At 39.5% G+C, this 23,081-nt stretch overlaps 1 protein-coding gene across 2 annotated transcripts in view; it reads left to right on the forward strand.

Moving 5' to 3' along the window:
• The window catches only part of RNF180 (ring finger protein 180), a 283,154-nt gene that overhangs the window by 15,325 nt on the left and 244,748 nt on the right, over positions 1–23,081 (forward strand). For both annotated transcript variants that reach the window (XM_070357832.1, XM_070357833.1), the window contains exon 2: positions 22,307–22,441. In XM_070357832.1, coding sequence (XP_070213933.1) covers positions 22,307–22,441 — 135 coding nt within the window. The remainder of the gene's footprint in view (positions 1–22,306; positions 22,442–23,081) is intronic.

Here is a 23,081-nt window from a genome sequence, read left to right on the forward strand (position 1 = left end):
TCAGGATCTCCTGTCATAAAACAACTCATGCAAATGGTTACTATAGTACCTGGCCAGGGTGGGCGGTTTCAATCAGTGTGCTTCCCCTAACAGAAGGACTGATGCTGAAACTCCAGTTCTTTGGCTGCCTGTTACGAAGAACTGACTAATTGGAGAAGACCCTGAGTCTAGGCAAGATTGAAGGTGGGAGGAGAAGGGGACGACAGAGGATGAGATAGTTGGATGGCATCACCGACTCAATGGACAAGAGTTTGAGCAAGCTTCAGGAGTTGGTGATGGACAGGGAAGCCTGGTGTGCTGCAGTCCATGAGGTACAAAGACTCGGACATGACTGAGTGTCATTAAACACATTCATCTATTCATATAGTAAATAAAGTGGTTCTTAGATTTAATTGTTTGATTCAGTTCAGGCCATTATGGTTATTATTTTAAGAATACTTTAGAAATGGTGCTAAATACTTCCAATTACATTTTATCAGGAGGCACAAGATGTTTGGTGGTTGGTATAATGTGAATTGTATCCCCTCCAACTTCATATATTGAAGAGTTAATTCCCAGTAAGTCCCTCAGGGTGTGACTGTATTTGGATATAAGGCCTTTAAAGTGTGAATAAGTTGGAATGAGGCTGTTTGGCTAGACTCAATCCTATCTGACTGCTGTCCTTGTTTTGTTGTTCAGTCACTCAGTAGTGTCTGACTCGGACCCCATGGACTGCAGCACGCCAGTCATCCCTGTCCTTCACTATCTCCTGGAGTTTGCTCAGACTCATGTCCATTGAGTGTCCTCATAAGTAGAGGAAATTTGGGCTTGCAAAAAGACCCCAGGATACGTGCCTGCAGAAGAAAGGTCTTGGGGGGATGCATGAGAAGGCAGCCATCTAAAACCCAAAGAGAGAGCCTTCAGAGAAACCAACCCTGATGGCCCCTTGATCTTAGACTTCTAGTTCCAGAACTGTGAAGGAAAAAAAAAAAATCTGTTGTTAAAGACACCCAGTCGGCAGTATGTTGTTATGTTAACCCTAGCTAACCAGTATGCTAATGCTAAGTCACTTCAGTCGTGTCCGACTCTGTGCGACCCCATAGACGGCAGCCCACTAGGCTCCTCTGTCCCTGGGACTCTCCAGGCAAGAATACTGGGGTGGGGTGCCATTTCCTTCTCCAATGCATGAAAGTGAAAAGTGAAAGGGAAGTCGCTCAGTCGTTCCTGACACTTAGCGACCCCATGGACTGCAGCCCACCAGGCCCCTCCATCCATGGGATTTTCCAGGCAAGAGTACCGGAGTGGGTTGCCATTGCCTTCTCCAGCTAACCAGTATAGTTGTTCTATTTTCAGTGATGTTAAGATTGATCTTTGAGTTCAGGTGGCAACAGCCCTGAGTCACTCAGTCATGTCTGACTCTTTGCAACCTCAAAGACTGTAGCCCGCCAGGCTCCTCTCTCCACCAGCTTCTCCGGGCAAGAATACTGGAGTGGGTTGCCATTCCCTACTGCAGGGATCTTCCTGCAGAAGATCTCAGGTCTCCTGCATAGCAGGCAGATTCTTTACCATCTGAGCCAACAGGGAAGCCCAGCCTTAAACATACATTATGAAATGCTCATCCCTTTTCCCTAATTTTTTTAGAAGTAGCCATTGATTTCTTCCCCTAAATCCATCATTTCATTAGGAGTTGAAAATGGTGATTATATTAATCATCCTACATTTATTAGCATGATCTGTAAAGGATTTTTCCTAGTTGATTATCCAGAAATGGTCTATAGATTCTTTTCCTGTATTTATTCATTTTTAATTCTGACATCCTTCAAATCACCTGAGAATCCTTAACTTCACATTTTAGTTCTTGGATTTATACTAATAGGGTGAGCCAAGGAGCTCCAAACTGAGAAACTTACCTAAAAAACTATTCCTGTTTTGGTGATGTCCCTTATGCACCTGGCAAATACAGTGTGAAACTGTTCTTTCTGGAGGGGCAAGTCCTCAACAAAGTCCCATGTTTGTCTCATGGTAAAGATAAATTCATATTCTAAGATTACAAAACTCAGGAGGAAGTAAATGAGACATAACTGAATGGAAATTTAGATCCCCAGAAAATTTATGTGAGCCCAGGGCTAAGGATTCTATTCTCTTCTCTATCAGTACTTAGAACCTTAGAGACCTCATCCTTTTTCATGACTTAGAGAACATCTGTGTTTAAAGCTCCTGCTCAGATACTCGTCAAAACTCCAGATTCTTGAATCCAACTTATACTCAACACATCTATGTGAAAGTTGAATAGAGGTCTCAATACATCCAAAACTCGTCATGTGCCCCTTCTGTTCTACCTGTGTCTGTCCCCATATCTGTTGATGGCAGTTCTGTCCTTACAGTTGCTTTCATTGGAACCATTCTTGATTTCTGTTTCTCTTAGAACCCATATTCAATCTGTTTGGAAGTCCTGTCTGTTCTGCCTTCAATATATATCCATAATTTGACCATTATTTACCATTACCACTGCTTTCACCCCAATTAGAGCTTTATGTTTTGACTGGATTACTGTAGGAACGTTTTTCCATTATAATGGAGTTTATCTAGTAGAAGAGTTAAATTGGTAGTTTTATAACAACAGTTCTGCCTTGTACTCAGAGAATCTTATTTAAAACTAAACCTAGTCATTTAAAAAGTGCTACTTTAATCTATGTATAAAATAAATAAACAGCAAGGTTCAACAGTATACTACTGCTGCTGCTAAGTCACATCAGTCGTGTCTGACTCTGTGCGACTCCAGAGATGGCGGCCCACCAGGCTCCCCCGTCCCTGGGATTCTCCAGGCAAGAACACTGGAGTGGGTTGCCATTTCTTCTCCAGTGCATGAAACTGAAAAATGAAAGTGAAGTCTCTCAGTCATGTCCAACTCTTAGCGACCCCATGGACTGCAGCCCACCAGGCCCCTCTGTCCATGGGATTTTCCAGGCAAGAGTACTGGAGTGGGGTGCCATTGCCTTCTTCCAACAGTATACTACGGTGACTATATTCAGTATCCTGTAATAAACCATAAAGCAAATGAAAAAAAATAATGTAAGTATCTTTTTAAAAAGTACAACTTTATCCAATTTTTCTTTTCTAATCTTAAGTAACTATGAGTAAGAAAGAGCTTAGTAGGGTCGGGGCAGAATCTTTTGGAAGCATCTTGTATATTAGGACAAACTATGGACTCAACCAGAATAATATGAAAATGTTAATTATATTTTAGCCTCTGAATTGAACTGTTTCCCCATATAATGCAGTAATGTAATTAGTCATAGATTTGACTCATAGGCGAATTTAAATGAAATGAAGAATATGGTTTATAGATGATCTTTTAGAATTTCCTTTCTAACAGAAAGGAACAGTGCCCAAAGTGAGAAAATCCATTGCCTCTAATTCAAACCAACAATGTTCTATTCATGTAAAAATCATCGTAAACTATTATAAAGGTTTATATGGTTTATCCACTACTCACGTAGGGATGTGAGAGTTGACCCGTAAAGAAGGCTGAGTGCCGAAGAATTGATGCTTTCGAATTGTGGTGCTGGGGAGTCCTTTGGACTGCAAGGAGATTAAACTAGTCTATTCTTAAGGAAATCAACCCTGAATATTCATTGGAAGGGCTGATTCTGAAGCTCCAGTATGGTGGCCACCAGATGCAAAGAGCTGACTATTGGAAAAGACCCTGATGCTAGGGAACATTGAAGACAAGAGGAGAAGAGGGCAGCAGAGGAAGAGATGATTAGATAGCATCACCTACTCAATGAACATGAATTTGAGCACTTCAGGAGATAGTGAAGGACAGGGAACCCTGGCATGCTACAGTTCATGGTGTCACAAAGAGTCGGACCTGACTTAGTGACTGAACAACAGCAGTGTAATTTCAAACTTTTTCTGTATTGTCTCCATAAGAAAGTAGTGTGTGAAAAATAAGTGAATATATGGGTACTACATACTATTACTTCCATCCATCTTAAGAATGCATTCCTTCTTCTACCGGAGTCAGATCAGATCAGTCGCTCAGTCGTGTCCGACTCTTTGAGACCCCATGAATTACAGCACACCAGGCCTCCCTGTCCATCAACAACTCCTGGAGTTCACTCAGACTCACGTCCATCGAGTCAGCGATGCCATCCAGCCATCTCATCCTCGGTCGTCCCCTTTTCCTCCTGCCCCCAATCCCTCCCCGCATCAGAGTCTTTTCCAATGAGTCAACTCTTCACATGAGGTGGCCAAAGTACTGGAGTTTCAGCTTTAGCATCATTCCTTCCAAAGAAATCCTGGGGCTGATCTCCTTCAGAATGGACTGGTTGGATCTCCTTGCAGTCCAAGGGACTCTGAAGAGTCTTCTCCAACACCACAGTTCCAAAGCATCAATTCTTCGGCGCTCAGCCTTCTTCACAGTCCAACTCTCACATCCATACATGACCACAGGAAAACCCATAGCCTTGACTGGACGAACCTTTGTTGGCAAAGTAATGTCTCTGCTTTTCAATATGCTATCCAGGTTGGTCATAACTTTCCTTCCAAGGAGTAAGCATCTTTTAATTTCATGGCTGCAGTCACCATCTGCAGTGATTTTGGAGCCCAGAAAAATAAAGTCTGACACTGTTTCCACTGTTTCCCCATCTATTTCCCATGAAGTGGTGGGACCGGATGCCATGATATTCATTTTCTGAATGTTGAGCTTTAAGCCAACTTTTTCACTCTCCACTTTCACTTTTATCAAGAGGCTTTTGAGTTCCTCTTCACTTTCTGCCATAAGGGTGGTGTCATCTGCATATCTGAGGTTATTGATATTTCTCCCGGCAATCTTGATTCCAGTTTGTGTTTCTTTCAGTCCAGCGTTTCTCATGATGTACTCTGCATATAAGTTAAATAAACAGGGTGACAATATACAGCCTTGACGAACTCCTTTTCCTATTTGGAACCAGTCTGTTGTTCCATGTCCAGTTCTAACTGTTGCTTCCTGACCTGCATACAAATTTCTCAAGAGGCAGATCAGGTGGTCTGGTATTCCCATCTCTTTCAGAATTTTCCACAGTTTATTGTGATCCACACAGTCAAAGGCTTTGGCATAGTCAATAAAGCAGAAATAGATGTTTTTCTGGAACTCTCTTGCTTTTTCTATGATCTAGCAGATGTTGGCAATTTGATCTCTGGTTCCTCTGCCTTTTCTAAAACCAGCTTGAACATCAGGAATTTCACCGTTCACATATTGCTGAAGTCTGGCTTGGAGAATTTTGAGCATTACTTTACTAGAATGTGAGATGAGTGCAATTGTGCGCTCCGGAGTGGTGGCAGTTAAAATGGGCAAAATTAATCAAAATACATAAGTTATGAAGTATCTACATTTCTTCAATGATTTTTAAAAAATAATTCTTAAAGGAGTCACTTGGATTCAAAGACTGCAATGAGCATTCAAGACTGAGTATCTGTGAAGAAAAGGAGACACTTCAAAGAATAGAAAGTTGGTATTCAAGTGAAGTGTGTGGTTTTAGAAGCTGTGTTGAGAGTGTAGAAGAACTTGGTAGCCACTCTAGCATCAATTTTAATTACCTTGTCTCTTTAAGGTGAGATATGCATTATGTTATGTCTAAGAATTCAGCAAGCCCAGGGGAGGTGGAAGAGAAGAACAGGGAGGGTGGGTGAGAGGTGACTAGCTGGCAATAAGATCATTTGAACTATTGAGTAATTTTTTTTATCAATGAAAGTTGGGTGCTTTTCATGAAAAATATTTCTGGATGTGAATACTAAAGTGTATACAGAATCATTAACAGTTAGAGTTGTTGGAAGTTGACTTTATCATGTTCAAACCCCAAAGTATGTAACACCGACAGTTACTGAAGAAAATTGAGATGCCTGCCTGTAATTCATGATTTAGACAGATGTAGAGTTAATAAATTGGAACCTTAATTGTCATTTTAATCACTGAAGTTACCAAGGTTAGAATTACAGAAGTGACAGTTAGAAATCACAATGGAGTATTACTCAGCCATTAAAAAGAATACATTTGAATCAGTTCTAATGAGGTGGATGAAACTAGAGCCTATTATACAGAGTGAAGTAAGCCAGAAGGAAAAATACCAATACAGTATATTAACGCATATATATGGAATTTAGAAAGATGGTAACAATAACCCTGTGTACGAGACAGCAAAAGAGACATTGATGTATAGAACAGTCTTATGGACTCTGTTGGAGAGGGAGAGGGTGGGAAGATTTGGGAGAATGGCATTGAAACATGTAAAATATCATGTATGAAACGAGATGCCAGTCCAGGTTTGATGCACGATACTGGATGCTTGGGGCTAGTGCACTGGGACGACCCAGAGGGATGGTATGGGGAGGGAGGAGGGAGGAGGGTTCAGGATGGGGAACACATGTATACCTGTGGCGGATTCATTTTGATATTTGGCAAAACTAATACAATTATGTAAAGTTTAAAAATAAAAAAAATAAAAAAATAAATATATAAATAAAAGTTAAAAAAAAAAGAAATCACCTGATCCAGTCTCCTATTTGTACCTGTAAAGTATCTGATACCCTTGTCAAAGATTGAAAGCTAATATGAGAGGGATCCTGAATTATAAGCCAGCTTGCACTAAATAATATATGTTCTAAAAATAGCTATTGAACTACATAAGGCATATAAATTCTACAGGAATCTAATTATATTTGTAAAACCCTGTTTTAATTTCTGCCTAATGTAAGATTAATTTTGGAGTCCTGATGTGTTTTTAACCAGTTTACAAACAAGTGTAGTGACTGCTGCTTCGAAAACTCAGTCATTTGTGTGTTTGTAATTTTTTACAGACCATTGACTGCAGTCTTAATGCTTCTTTTCTGTAGATTTCTTGGAGTTGAACACATTTTATTCCAGTTCCTCTGTGTTCACAACACACTTGAATTGAGAAGATTCAGCATCAGCAGGGGGAGGTGACATGGTATCAGTTTTACAAAATAATATCTGTGCAGCTTATTCCCAACAGAGTTAGTACATATGATATTTGTGAGCAGTCACTGGTTTCAAAGCCCACTTCTGCAAAATAGTTATGGATTACATCTGATGTTACTGTGTCCCACATAAAAATGAGATTTCTTTTACACTGAGAACATTTCTTTGTCTTACAAAAGAAATACTGCTTCTTATTTCATGGAGATATAATCTCACAAGCACTTCCAGTATACAGCCTTTAGATAGACTGTGCCTCAGTCTAATGGCTACAAATGCAACAGGGTGCTTTTAAGCAGAGAAAAGTACATACTCATTTTTAATAATACAAGCCCCCTGGGGGGTGGGTGGGCAGCATTTCTTAATCAGTAATAGAATCTTCTTTTTCTGTAGGTAATTTTCTCTCTGATTTTAGTAGTCGTACCCTCCAAAATTCTGCGACAGTACATTTTTATATATATAGGAAAGTATGTATATAAAAGAAATAGATTTCCTCAAACAGTTCTGACTTTTTACTACTGTCATCATTGCAACAGACTAAGGCTGACAGACTGTATTTTTCTCCATGGCATCATTCCTTTATAAGTGCTTGCGTCTATAGTTTGGTTGCACATTAAAGAGGAATCCCATCAGCAGTAAACGTGCTCTCATTGGCGTATGTATCCATAGACCTCCTATTTTCAAACCAACCTTGAGCAGACATTCAATACAGGTGCTTTATCATTTAGGTAGTGACTGCTGCTTATTGAGAGTCAAGGTTGACAGTAGCCTTTATCTGTAGTGCATTTTAGCTAGCTTTTCCTTAAAAAAAATAAATAAAAACAAAAGACCCCTAAATTAGAAATATTATTTGTCTTGAAATGGTCTGAATCAACATTCAGTTTACTGTTCTACTTTATTTCTAATTTGATATGCATTGCTCCTTCCACACTTTTATCAGTTTGACCTCCATTGGCTTTTTGTCTTTACCTTGTTCCAGTTCTTAAGAAATATATGGATAGTGTGTTAGTTGCTCTGTCATGTCTGACTCTGTGGCTCTATGGAGTGTGTAGCCCACCAGGCTCCTCTGTGAAATTCTCCAGGCAAGAATACTGGAGTGAGTTGCCATTCCCTTTTCCAAGGGATCTTTCCAATCCAGGGATTGAACCCAGGTCTCCTGTATTGCAGGCAGATTCTCTACCATCTGAGCCACCAGGGAAGCCCCAATTGATAATTGATAAGAGAACTCCAAATTCTTTGGTCATTTCACCTTTGATTTTTCTTTCTTGTTCACTTGCATGACTTTTACATTTTGAGAAATTTTAAGCTCAGTATTTTTCTCTTTTAATCCAGGACTTTTGTTCTATGAATTCAGTAAAAGGAAATACATACAATAAAACATGGACTTTCTCATATGTTAAAACTGAGAAGACTACCTTGTCTTTCATAGGTACTGTTATGGACTGAGTTAGCTGCAGATATGTTTTATCCTTAAGAAAGGGGAAAAATGACCCTGAAAGTAATTCAGAGATCAGCAGGACCGCCATTGCCTCCACAGGCACAGAGCACACAGCTCCAGAGGGTAAAGTTGTCCCCTCCTGAGATTCAGAGTGGAGTCACCTCCTCAGTTGCAGTGCACCTTGTCCCTGCACATGGCCTCAGGGACAAGGCTGCCTCCCATGGCCAAGGGTATGAGGCCACCCATGCCAGTGGGCAGAAGACAAAGCCGCCACCTTAGTGGGCCCCAGCAGGCAAAGCTCTGAACCAGAGAGAATCATTGTTGAACCCTAAGTGTAATGTATTAGGTTGCTGCAAATATAATTGTGGTTTCGGACCATAAATTTGAAATCACTATAACTTGGCTCAGACATATCTTTATTAATCAAAATAGGAGCCATTACAATCAACACATTTTTGCCAACAAGAAATAAGTTCGTTTTTCACTGTAGTGTTAAAAATCTGTGCTTCAGGATTCGATGAGCTCTTAGAAAGCATTTTCTGCCTCCTGCTGGGTGTGGAAGCATTTTCCCTGCAGAAAGTTGTCGAGATGCTTGAAGAAGTGGTAGTCGGTTGGCGAGAGATCAGGTGAATGTGGTGGATGAGGCAGAACTTCATAGCTCAGCTCATTCAACTTTTGAAGCATTGGTTGTGTGACATGTGGTCAGACGTTGTGGAGTATTGGGCCCTTTGTTTTGACCAATGCCAGCTGTAGGTATTGCAGTTTTAGGTGCATCTCACTAATTTGCTGAGTAGATTCTGGAATGGGTTAAGACTTTTGAGATGGTTAGGATAGTTTGAATATATTTTTCAATTGAGGACATGCATTTTGGGAACCAGAAGGAGGAATGTTCTACAGTGAACTGTCCCTCCCAAATCCATATATTAAAGGCGTTAGCCCCAATATAACGGTATTTGGAGATAGGCTTGTAATGAGGTAATTAAGGTTAAATGAGCTCATAAGTTGTGCTTTAGTCACTAAGTTGTGTCTGTGTTTGTGATCTCAGGAACTGTAACCCACCAGGTTTCTCTGTCCATGGAAATTTCCCAGGCAAGAACACTGGAGGGGGTTGCATTTCCTTCTCCAGGGGATCTTCCCAACCTAGGGATTGAACTCACGTCTCCTGCATTGACAGGCAGGTTCTTTACTGCTAAGCCACCAGGGAAGCCTGAGCTCCTAAGGTGACCTAGTATAATTGGGGCCTTAATCTAATAGGACTGTTATCCTTGTAAGAAGAGAAAGCAACACCAGAACTGCACATGCTCAAAGGAAAGGCCACGATAAAATAAGTTTCTGTTGTTAAAGCCACCCAGTCTGTGGTATTCTGTTATGGCAGCCCAAGTAATCTAATAGAGGTATCATACTGAAAACAGAAATTTTCTTACATTTAGAAAACCAATGATGATGTCAAATTTCAAAGGAAAAACAATTTTTAATTATTTAAATAACCAAGACAAAAGTATTTTTTGTTAATGAATAACTTTGAGTAGATAATGCTATTATATGTCAAAATAATATTTTTTAATAGACTTTTTTAGAGCAGTTTTAGCTTTACAAAAATATTGTACAGAAAGTATACAAAGCTCTCATATACTCTCTCTCTCTCTCTGTACAGTTTTTCCTATCGTTAACCACTTGTGTTAGTGTGATACTGCTGCTGATGCTGCTAAGTCACTTCAGTCGTGTCCGACTCTGTGTGACCCCATAGACGGTAGCCCACCAGGCTCCCCCGTCCCTGGGATTCTCCAGGCAAGAATACTGGAGTGGGTTGCCATTTCCTTCTCCAATGCATGAAAGTGAAAAGTGAAAGTGAAGTTGCTCAGTCGTGTCCGACTCTTAGCGACCCCATGGACTGCAGCCTACCAGGCTCCTCCATCCATGGGATTTTCCAGGCAAGAGTACTGGAGTGGGGTGCCATTGCCTTCTCCAACACTTGTGTTAGTGTGATACACTTTTTACAATTGATGATTCAATATTGATGTATAAGTCTATAGTTTACATTAGGGTTCACTCTGGATAGTTCTATAGATTTAAAAAATATATAATATCTGTACCCACCACTACATTATAAACTATAGTTCCACTCCCTTAAATTTCTACTATGTTTTATCTACTTATTCTTCCCTCTCTCTGCCCAAATAATTAGACATTAATAAACTGATCTTTGACATAAATCACTTTTATAATGAGAGTAGCAGGGACACATTCCTACATCTTCCCCATTCACCAGTTTTTCCTTGGTGGTAGATAAGTAATCCCCACTGTAGGCAGAGGTAGGAAAATAGATCTGTGATTCCTTCTCTCAGTGAAATTCCTTGACTTCCATGTATCATAAAAACTGACAGTGTAACTAGGACCAGATGATGAAAGTTGTTACTGTAGACATTACTGCATATTCAGAATTCTTTACCCACTGTTCTCAAACAGAGGGAAGTGTGGAGTTGCATTGATGAAATAACATACATACAGAAGGATAAACAGATCACAAGTGTACAGCTTGATGAATTTTCACAAGTTTTCACAAGTGCCCAGACTGAGAAGCTGATAGTACTACTATAGAAATGAGCAATATAGTTCTAAGAAGATGGAAATGTCTGCAGCGCCTCCCCCTAAATGGTGTCACAGGCACTTAATTTCTTTTTTATTTATTAAATCTTCCAAATCCTTATACCTCTAATTTACTTTTCCTCTATTGTGTTCTAAAACTGAATAATATGCATAAATAGTGAGCATCAATGTCACTTTGTTTTCTTCATAACCTTCATGGAATGTTTATTAAAGTCAGGTGTTATAACTGCTAAACTGTGGAAAATTCTGAAAGAGATGGGAATACCAGACCACCTGACCTGCCTCTTGAGAAACCTGTATCCAGGTCAGGAAGCAACAGTTAGACCTGGACATGGAACAATAGACTGGTTCCAAATAGGAAAAAGAGTACGTCAAGGCTGTATATTGTCACCCTGCTTATTTAACTTATATGCAGAGGACATCATGAGAAACACTGGGCTGGAAGAAGCACAAGCTGGAATTAAGATTGCTGGGAGAAATAACAATAACCTCAGATATGCAGATGACACCCTCCTTATGGCAGAAAGTGAAGAGGAACTCAAAAGCCTCTTGATGAAAGTGAAAGTGGAGAGTGCAAAAGTTGGCTTAAAGCTCAACATTCAGAAAACGAAGATCATGGCATCTGGTCCCAGCACTTCATGGGAAATAGTTGGGGAAACAGTGGAAACAGTGTCAGACTTTATTTTGGGGGGCTCCAAAATCACTGCAGATGGTGATTGCAGCCATGAAATTAAAAGATGCTTACTCCTTGAAAGGAAAGTCATGACCAACCTAGATAGCACATTCAAAAGCAAAGATATTACTTTGCCAACAAAGGTCCGTCTAGTCAAGGCTATGGTTTTTCCTGTGGTCATGTATGGATATGAGAGTTGGACTGTGAAGAAAGCTTGAGTGCCATAGAATTGATGCTTTTGAACTGTGGTGTTGGAGAAGACTCTTGTGAGTTCCTTGGACTGCAAGGAGATCCAACCAGTCCATTCTGAAGGAGATCAGTCCTGGGTGTTCATTGGAAGGACTGATGCCAAAGCTGAAACTCCAATACTTTGGCCACCTCATGCGAAGAGTTGACTCATTGGAAAATACCCTGATGCTATTGGGGCAGGAGGAGAAGGGAACAACAGAGGATGAGATGGCTGGATGGCATCACCGACTCGATGGACATGAGTTTGAGTGAACTCTGGGAATTGGTGATGCACAGGGAGGCCTGGTGTGCTGTGATTCACAGGGTGGCAAAGAGTTGGACACGACTGAGTGACTGAACTGAACTGAACTGATAATTGCTAAGGTTTTCAGTAAGCCTCCTTTTTAGCTGGTTAATGAAATTTCCTTCTATTTATGGAGTGCTAAGTATTTGTGTCTTTTTATCGTATCTAAATGTTGAACTTTATTGAAGGTTTTATTTTCTGTCTTTCAAGATAATTATGTGTTTTTTCTTTTAATCTTACAGTTTGTAAAATATATTGAGTAGGTTTTGGGTTTTTTAAAAATTATCCTTGAATTCCTGAAAATAATCTCATTTGGCCAAAATGTATTGTTCTTTTAAATCATTAATGGATTCTATGACTAACAATTTGTTTAAGATTTTATTATATATTCATAGATTGATATTTAATTTTCTTATATTTTCTTTATCTAGTTTCATATCTCCTTGTCTAGTTAACATGTCAAAGTTATGTTTCATTTGCAGAGGTCAGCTTCCTTTTATGTTTTCTGGACCCCACAATTATATGTTACAAATAGTATCCATTTCTTAAAGAGCTAGTTTACAACTTGTTATTCCCTCAGTCATGTCCGATTCTTTGAGACCCCTGCCAGACTCCACTGTCCATGGAATTCTCCAGATAAGAATACAAAGTGGCTAGCCATTCCTTTCTCCGGGGATCTTCCCAACCCAGAGATTGAACCTGGGTCTCCTCCACCCAGGTGGAGGAAAACTCTGCCATTTGAACCACCAACGAAGCCCAAAATTTTGTTGATTTATTCTTATTTTCTAATTTTAGATAAATTTTAATAATTTAGAGTTTTGTCCACTTCATCTCAATTTTAAATCCATGAATAAGGAGAAGAAGGTGAGCAAACTTTAGGGACCCAGAAGTGTAGAATTTGATCTGTGCCACTGGCTGATGTTTTACCATAAATAAGTGGTAATAGCCAGATGAAGGAATGAAATGCCCTTGTGTAGGTTATAATTCCAGTAGTTGACTTTATAGAAAATTTCCACCAAATTTATTGTAAACATTTTTCTCCAGGGTGACTGAACTATCCTTCTTAGATATTTTAAAAGATATTGATGGAAAATAAGATTTACATTGGCAACATTTTGAGAACAGCTGTTTTGCATGAAGCACTAGTTCTCAAAATGTGGTCCGCACTCCCTGGTGGAGCACAGAGAGTCAGGCAAAGTATTCTTGGTAATACTAAGATGTTATTTACCTTTTTAAATTCTGTTAACATTTTCATTAATCATGAGAAAACAACAATGAGTAAAACTTCTTCTCCTTTAGCAGAATCAAGGCAGTGGTGACAAACAGTATTAATAGCCACTTAATCTTCACTGCCATATACATGTAGTGTGTTTTTTTTTTAACTGTTTATTGAAGCAATAACTAGTATTGACATTATTAAACCTTCATTTTTCAATATCAACTTCCCTGGTAGCTCAGCTGGTAAAGAATCCGCCTGCAATGCAGGAGATCCTGGTTCAATTCCTGGTCAGGAAGATCTGCTAGAAAAGGGATAGGCTACCCACTGCAGTTTTCCTGGGCTTCCCTGGTGGCTCAGATCGTAATGAATCTGCCTGCAATGTGGGAGACTTAGGTTTGATCCCTGGGATGGGAAGATCACCTGGAGAAGGGAAAGGCTACCCAATCCAGTATTCTGGGCTGGAGATTCCATGGACTTTATAGTCCACGGGTTGCAAAGAGTCAGAAACGACTGAGTGACTTTCAAGGCAATGATGACAAACAGTATTAATAGCCATTTTATTCTTCACTGCCATACACGTGTAGTTAAAAATCTGCCTATTGAAGCAGTAACTAGTACTGATGTTATTAAATCTTTATTTTTCAATACATATATTTCTAATAGTTCATGTGAAAAAAGTGGGAAGAATGCATAAAGCACATCTGTAGTACACTGAATGCTGATGGTGGGCAGTGTTGAAGAAAAGCCAGTGTTCAGTAGTTTCATTTGAGAGCTGAACTCTCCACCTTTCCATGGCATACCATTTTTACTCATATGATTGACAAACTATGGTTTTTCAGACCTGGATATTTGGCAGTATTTGTTGCAAGTGATAAAATTTGACTTTTAACCAAAAATTAGCACTTTGAAAAATTTGTATCCACTGTGATGAGCTTAACTACTGTCCAGTAATTAAAAAACTTTGCTCATGTTGGCAGTGGTCATTGTGAGACATTCATATGTGTTCAGCAGTTAAGTTCATTTTCATGTTATGTTTCCCAAGGTCACTTCTCTGTTTGCTTTGATAGTTCTCTAGTTGCTGCCCCCAGGCCCTCAAAGTGTTAAAGCCATGTGGTATATGCTGCTCAAAATTGCTTAGACCCCAACAGAAAATGGGGGCTTCCCAGGTGGCTCAGTGGTAATGAGTCCGCATGCCACTGCAGGAGATGTGGAAGACTCAGGTTTGATCCCTGGGTTGGAAAGATCCCTTGGAGGAGAAAATGGCAACCCACTCCAGTGTTCTTGCCTGGGAAACTCTATGGACAGAGGAGTCTGGAAGGCTGCTGTCCATAGGGTCGCAGAGAGTCAGGCACGACTGAGCACACGCACTCACAGACAGAAAACAGTTTTCAGTTCTTTACTTATACAGGTCCCTCTTTTCTAGAACCCATACCAGTGTCTAGAGAGCTAGACAGGGATGGATTTGAGCTAGCAGTCAACAACCACACTGTATTCAAATTAGCTCAAAGACTAGGATTTTGTTAATAGGTTCATTAACCGTGTTTGACATCTTCTTTCAGCATAAATTCTCTGAAAGAAATCACCTCAGCTGTCCTATAAATATATCACCATTGGGTAGCCTCCAGTTCTTCTTTCAAGTTTAGATCTATATAAACACAGCTTTATTTCTTCCCTTGGTCTCCTAACATCTCTTGCTAAAGGACTTCTGTTTGGGTTGCCATATTAGTTATCCATTCATACTTAATACTTGGTATTAAAAAAAGAATTTTTATAAGCTGATGGCGCTCATGCACTGTCGCAGCCGTGAAGAGAGACCCCACGTCCAAGGTAAGAGAAACCCAAGTAAGACAGTAGGCACTGAGAGAGGGGATCGGAGGGCAGACAGACTGAAACTACAATCACAGACAACTAGCCAATTGAAACTAAGCCATGACATGTGGGGCCACCCAAGATTGCCAGGTCATGGTGGAGAGGTTTGACAGAATGTGGTCCACTGGAGAAGGGAATGGCAAACCACTTCAGTATTCTTGCTTTGAGAACCCCATGAACAGTATGAAAAGGCAAAAAGAAGGACACTGAAAGATGAACTCCCCATGTCGGTAGGTGCCCAATATGCTACTGGAGATCAGTGGAGAAATAACTCCAGAAAGAATGAAGGGATGGAGGCAAAGCAAAAACAACACCCAGTTGTGAATGGGACTAGTCATGGAAGAAGGGTTCGATGCTGTAAAGAGCAATATTGCATAGGAACCTGGAATGTTAGGTCCACGAATCAAGGCAAATTGGAAGTGGTCAAACAGGAGATGATAAGAGTGAGCATCGACATTCTAGGAATCAGTGAACTAAGATGGACTGAAATGGGTGAATTTAACTCAGATGACCATTATATCTACTACTGTAGGCAAGAATCCCTTAGAAAAATGGAGTAGCCATCATAGTCAACAAAGGATTCTGAAATGCAGTACTTGGATGCAATCTCAAAAATGACAGAATGATCTCTGTTCATTTCCAAGGCAAACCATTCAACATCACAGTAATCCAAGTCTATGCCCTGACCGGTAACACTGAAGAAGCTGAAGTTGAACAGTTCTATAAAGACCTACAAGACCTTCTAGAACTAACACCCAAAAAAGATGTCCTTTTCATTAGAAGGGACTGGAATGCAAAAATAGGATGTCAAGAAACACCTGGAGTAACAGGCAAATTTGGCCTTGGAGTACAGAATGAAGCAGGGCAAAGGTTAATAGAGTTCTGCCAAGAGAACGCACTGGTCATAACAAACACCCTCTTCCAACAACACAAGAGAAGACTCTACACGTGGACATCACCAGATGGTCGACACCAAAATCAGATTGATTATATTCTTTGCAGCCAAAGATGGACAAGCTCTATACAGTCAGAAAAAACAAGACTGGGAGCTGACTGTGGCTCAGATCATGAACTCCTTATTGCCAAATTCAGACTGAAATTGAAGAAAGTGGAGAAAACCACTAGACCATTCAGGTATGACCTAAATCAGATCCCTTATGACTATACAGTGGAAGTGAGAAATAGATTTAAGAGACTAGATCTGATAGACAGAGTGCCTGATGAACTATGGGTGGAAGTTTGTGACATTGTATAGGAGACAGGAATCAAGACCATCCCAAAGAAAAAGAAATGCAATAAAGCAAAATGGCTGTCTGGGGAGGCCTTAGAAATAGCTGTGAAAAGAAGGGACGCAAAAGAGAAAAGGAAAGATATACCCATTTGAATGCAGAGTTCCAAAGAATAGCAAGGAGAGATAAGAAAGCCTTCCTCAGTGATCAATACAAAGAAATAGAGGAAAACAATAGAATGGGAAAGACTATAGAGATCTCTTCAAGAAAATTAGAGATACCAAGGGAACATTTCTTGCAAAGATGGGCTCAATAAAGGACAGAAATGGTATGGACCTAACAGAAGCAGAAGATATTAAGGAAAGGTGACAAGAATACACAGAAGAACTGTACAAAAAAGATCTTCACAACCCAGATAATCACGATGGTGTGATCACTCACCTAGAGCCAGACATCCTGGAATGTGAAGTCAAGTGGGCCTTAGGAAGCATCACTGTGAACAAAGCTAGTGGAGGTAATGGAATACCAGTTGAGCTATTTCAAATCCTGAAAGATGATGCTGTGAAAGTGCTGCACTCAATATGACAGCAAATTTGGAAAACTCAGCAGTGGCCACAGAACTGGAAAAGGTCAGTTTTCATTCCAATCCCAAAGAAAGGCAATGCCAAAGAGTGCTCACACTACTGTACAATTGTACTCATCTCACACGCTAGTAAAGTAATGCTCAAAATTCTCCAAGCCAGACTTCAGCAATACCTGAATCATGAACTTCCAGATGTTCCAGCTGGTTTTAGAAAAGGCAGAGGAACCAGAGATCAAATTGCCAACGTTTGCTGGATCATTGAAAAAGCAAGAGAGTTCCAGAAGAACATCTACTTCTGCTTTATTGACTACCCCAAAGCATTTGACTGTGTGGATCACAATAAACTGTGGAAAATTCTGAAAGAGGTGGGAATACCAGACCACCTGACCTGCCTCTTGAGAAACCTGTATGCAGGTCAGAAAGCAACAGCTAGAACTGGACATAGAACAACAGACTGGTTCCAAATAGGAAAAGGAGTACATCAAGGCTGTATATTGTCACCCTGTTTATTTAACTTATATTCAGAGTACATCATGAGAGACTCTGGGCTGGAGGAAGCACAGCTGGAATCAAGATTGCCGGGAGAAATATCAATAACCTCAGATATGCAGATGACACCACCCTTATGGCAGAAACCAAAGAAGAACTAAAGAGCCTCTTTTGAAAGTGAAAGAGGAGAGTGAAAAAGTTGGCTTAAAACTCAACATTCAGAAAACTAAGATCATGGCATCTGGTCCCATCACTTCATGGAAAATAGATATGGAAACAGTGGCTGGCTTTATTTTTCTTGGCTCCAAAATCACTGCAGATGGTGACTGCAGCCATGAAATTAAAAGATGCTTACTCCTTGGAAGGAATGTTATGACCAACCTAGACAGCATATTCAGAAGCAGAGACCTTACTTTGCCAACAAAGGTCCATCTAGTCAAGGCTATGGTTTTTCCAGTGGTCACGTATGGATGTGAGAGTTGGACTATAAAGAAAGCTGAGCGCCAAAGAATTGATGTTTTTGAACTGTCGTGTTGGAGAAGACCCTTGAAAGTACCTTGGACTGCAAGGAGATCCAACCAGTCCATCCTAAAGGAGATCAGTCCTGGGTGTTCATTGGAAGAACTGATGCTGAACCTGAAACTCCAATATTTTGGCCACCTGATACAAAGAGCTGACTCATTTGGAAAGACCCTGATGCTGGGAAATATTGAGGGCAGGAGGAGAAGGGGACGATAGAGAATGAGATGGTTGGATGGCATGACCGACTCAATGGACATGGGTTTGGGTGAACTCTGGGAGTTGGTGATGGACAGGGAGGCCTGGTGTGCTGTGATTCATGGGGTCTCAAAGAGTCGGACACTACTGAGTGACTGAACTGAGGTGCCAAGACTTGTTGATTTGATTTCAGTGAACACTTGTGACTGTGATTTTTGGTGCCAGGTACAGTATTTGATTGTAAAATGCAGGTTTGAATAGAATATGGTGCTTTTTAGGATATCACCATTAATTAATAAGACACATACACACATAAGTGTACTAGAACTTGACTAGTACTGCTGTTGAGGCACATGCAGCATTGCATGGAAACACAGAAGAGGGAAGAATTGTTTTCTGGGGAGTGTCTGTAAAAAAAGATTTTGAGCTCAGCCTTAAATGATAGAAAGTATTTCTTAAAGTCAGAGGAAAAAGAAGTGATTTACAAGAAGAGAGAATAGCAAATTTGGAAGTGGGAAAGCAGAAAAAGGTATTTTTAGAAACTGCACAAAAATCTGCATAGTGTTTATATGGAGTGTTCATGGAGGGGACACCAAGACTTGAGAGCTAGTTTGGAGTTGGGTTTTAAAGGATTTAAAGGGACTTTTTGTTTTTTAAAGAGGAAAGACTAAATGATCTTTTTATTCTTTTTAGAAAATATTGCAAAATTGTGGTATGAAGAGGCAATTAAAAATTATGCAGCTAAAAATATAGGGGAAAGATATAGAAGATTATACACATATGTCAGGACAGTTAAATTGGTAAAAAATGTAATGAGTTTTTAAAATTTTGAGGTTTTAATGTCCATGGTAAAAGTTTCTTTTTAACTCTTTGAAATATGTGTAGGTTCAGTTGTGAATTATGAATTACAGATTCACAGAGAAATCCTGTATACCCTTCAAACAGTCTACTTTATTCAGATTTTAACAGTTGCACACACTTGTGTTTGTGTATATTTAGTTCTATGCAGTCTTTTCACATGTGTGGATTCATATGAGCAAACCACAATCAGATACATAACAGTTCCGTCACAGGAATCCTTTGTGCTACCTAATGAACCTTTTTTGACATCTTAAGAAGCTTAGACTGTTTGTTTTTAATTAAAGTGTAGTTGCTTTTGGCTGGTCAGGTGGCAGTAGTGGTAAAGAACCTTCCTGCCAGTGCAGGAGGCTAAGAGACGTGGGTTCCATCTCTTGTGTTGAGAAGATCCCCTAGAGGGAGGGCGTGGCAACCTACTCCAGTATTCTTGCCAAGAGAATCCCATGAACAGAGGAACCTGGCAGGCTACAGTCCATAGGGTCACAAAGAATTGGACTTAATGTTTGTTTCATGTGTACAACATAGCGATTCAGTATTTTTACAGATTATATTTATTTAAAGTTATAACCATATAATGGCTGTTTTTATCTGTGCTGTACAATGTATCCTTGTTGCGTATATATGTTATGCATAGTGGTACCTCTTACTCCCATAGTCCTGTCTTTCCCCCTTTCCTTCTCCCCACTGGTAACTACTGAATTTGTTCTCTATATCTGTGAATATGGTTTTCTTTTGTTATATACATTGATTTGTTTTATTTTTTAGATTCTACAGGTAAGTGATAGCATAGGGTATTTGCCTTTCTCTGTCAAATACTTATTCCACTAAGGTTAATACTCTGAAGGTTTGTTCATGTTGTTGCAAATAGAGCTTAGACTGTATTGTGTCCCCCCGAGTGTGATCTTCAGATCACCTGTAATAGAATCACCTAGTATGCTTGTTAAATACACAGAGTCCTACCTTAGAAACATTGAATTAGATTTTCTGGAACTGTGACCTACATTTAAATAAACTCCCTAGGTGCTTCTAAAGTGCTTCTTAAACTGTACTTATGAGGATATGACTTTGAGGTGATATTCAAAAAGTAAAAAGAAACATGAAATGTTTTTACAGTATATTTTTAACAGCATATTAAAATTTTGATTTCAACATGAAATAAATATGAACACTATTAAGATATTTAACATTCCTATTTTTCTATATGGTATTCAAAATCCCGTGTATGTTTTACATCTACTGTGCATGTCAGTTTAGATTAGCCACATTTCGAGTGCTTAATAACACGTCTAACAAGTGGCTACCATACAGGGTAGACAGAGCAAACAGCCAGCACAAAGGCCCTAAGGAAGATTCATGTAGAGATAGCATTTGACATTCAGAAGTTGAAATTATTGGTCTAGAGCTTTGGAAAAAAAAATCAAACTAGATATATAGATTTAAAAATCATTGCCATAAAAGAGTTGTCACACAGTATAATTCTCAGATTTTCAGTGAAAACTTATTAGAATCACCAGTAGGGCTTTTTCTAATTGCATGATCCCACTGCAAGAGGGTGTGGAACCGCCTGGAGGAAGGGGAGAAATGGGGAGGTGTGGATGGATCTCAGGGAGAGGGAGAGCATAGGCAGGTATGGAGTTTCTCCTTTGTTGATTCTGATAGCCCCTCCCTACAAGCCCCACTCCTGGTTGGGAACTACTGGTGGTTTAAAGGGAGTTGAGTATAGATGCCAATAAGACAATTGAGAGATGGATGGAGTGCGAGTGAAGCTAAGTAAAGGAGGAGGAGGAAGAGGTCAGGGTATTTGCAAATTCCAATGTTATTGATGATCATTGAGGACGGACTTTAAATGGAGTGTTCATCTGGGCCAAGATGGGTTCTGAAGATGCCAGTGAAGACTGAACTGCTGCCTAGCACTTGAAGGTCAGAGCTAGATTGGCTTCAAGAGTGGCATGCTGTGCCCTTCCAGGCAGAGTTCCTCAAATCCTTCCTTTAAATTTGGCTAAAGTCCATCTATATTCCCTCTCTGGTCCTTTCAGCTGTTATTAGTACATTTTAGTTAATTGTTTGTGTATTAACACAGCCTGTCCTCATCCTGGCCACATTAGAGGATCACCTGGGGAACTTTTTAATAAAATGTACCTGTTCCTAACTCCCTCTCCATCTCAGAAAAAGTCAAAATTGCTATGAGTGGAACTTGGCCTGGACATCATTATTTTTTAAAACTTAAGTGATTCTAATGAGCCAGGGTTGAAAGCTGTTGATGTAGAAAGCATAGTGAAGTCTGTGACAGAAAATAAGTTTTGCTCATCATTGTGCCTCCAGAGTTTGACTCATTGTGTGGCATATGGTTGGTTAGCTCTCAGTAAATGTTTGTTAAATAAATGAAATACTAAAGAGCTAGCAAATGAGGAACTGTGGCCAAGGAACTAGGCAGGCCCTAGTGTACAGCTTAATAAATTAACAGTTCCTTTTTTAATGATGATTAGTTACCAGGCAGATTCTTAAATACACTGCAATTTGGAATCCTTATTAGTGTGAAACTTTCCTCAAACTCATCTAAATCTCAGTACTGACATAAAATCTCAGGTATAAAAATAGGCTAAAAAATGTTAGGGTTATTATCTAAGTCTTTTTGTTTGATTGCACATACCACAAGATGTAATATTGTTCTACTGAATACAGTATACAAGAAAAATTATTGCATTTAGGATACAGGATTTTTCCCATTAATTTGAAGCAATTACTTCCAGTTTTCACAGAAATAACTATAACTCAGTAAATCCTATTATATTTAAAATTTAATAAACATCCTATTTATAAGAATAAAATTATTTGTTATGACCCTTTTAACCATAGTAACTTTAATTAACTCTTTGGCAGTTGCCTTTTACAACTTCTAGTGAAGACAGATGGAAAGAAATAAAATGTTTTGCAAAAGTAAGCTGGTAGTCACTAATATACTGCATGATTATCATGGATATAGTTTATAGAGCACCCATAGCCTAATAGTAGTAGGTACCTCAATAAATGATAATTCTTTCTGGTACACATGTAGCTGATGCTGTTCAAAGGGTTTAGAAAATCAGGTTTAATCTGACATGGTTTAACATTCTAAAAATGCATTAATTTTTCCACAGATGAAGAGAAGCAAAGAATTGGTAACTAAAAATCATAATCAAGAAGACATAAGTATTCTTCGTTGTTGGAAATGTAGAAAATGTATAGCAAGTTCTGGTTGTTTCATGGAATATCTTGAGAATCAAGTGACTAAGGTGAGTACTGCTAACTGTACCATGTTCAAATGATTTCCTAGTATAGGAATGCTGGGGACACGTCTACACATGGACCCATATCCCTTCCATACCTGACGGCTTTTACCTTATTTTACCTTATCCACGGAAAACAATTCAGAGTGGCATTCAAAAGGCATCCAACCTTCCACAGTTACCATCATTTTACCTCCAGCTACTAACAATAATGTGACCTTAAAGTTTTTTTTTTCAATATAAATTTATTTATTTTAATTGGAGGTTAATTACTTTACAATGTTGTATTGGTTTTGCCATACATCAACATGAATCTGCCACAGGTATACACGTGTTCCCCATCCCGATCCGCCCTCCCTCCACCCTCCCTGTACCATCCCTTTGGGTCGTCCCAGTGCACCAGCCCCAAGCAACCAGTATCATGCATCGAACTTGGACTGGCTATTCGTTTCATATATGATGTTATACATGTTTCAATGCCATTCTCCCAAATCATCCCACCCTCTCCCTCTCCCACAGAGTCCAAAAGACTGTTCTATACATCTGTGTCTCTTTTGCTGTCTCGCATACAGGGTTATCGTTACCATCTTTCTCAATTCCATATATATGAGTTAGTATACTGTATTGGTGTTTTTCTTTCTGGCTT

Source organism: Bos mutus, chromosome 20 (assembly GCF_027580195.1).
Source record: "Bos mutus isolate GX-2022 chromosome 20, NWIPB_WYAK_1.1, whole genome shotgun sequence".
In the NCBI taxonomy this organism is placed as follows: domain Eukaryota; kingdom Metazoa; phylum Chordata; class Mammalia; order Artiodactyla; family Bovidae; genus Bos; species Bos mutus.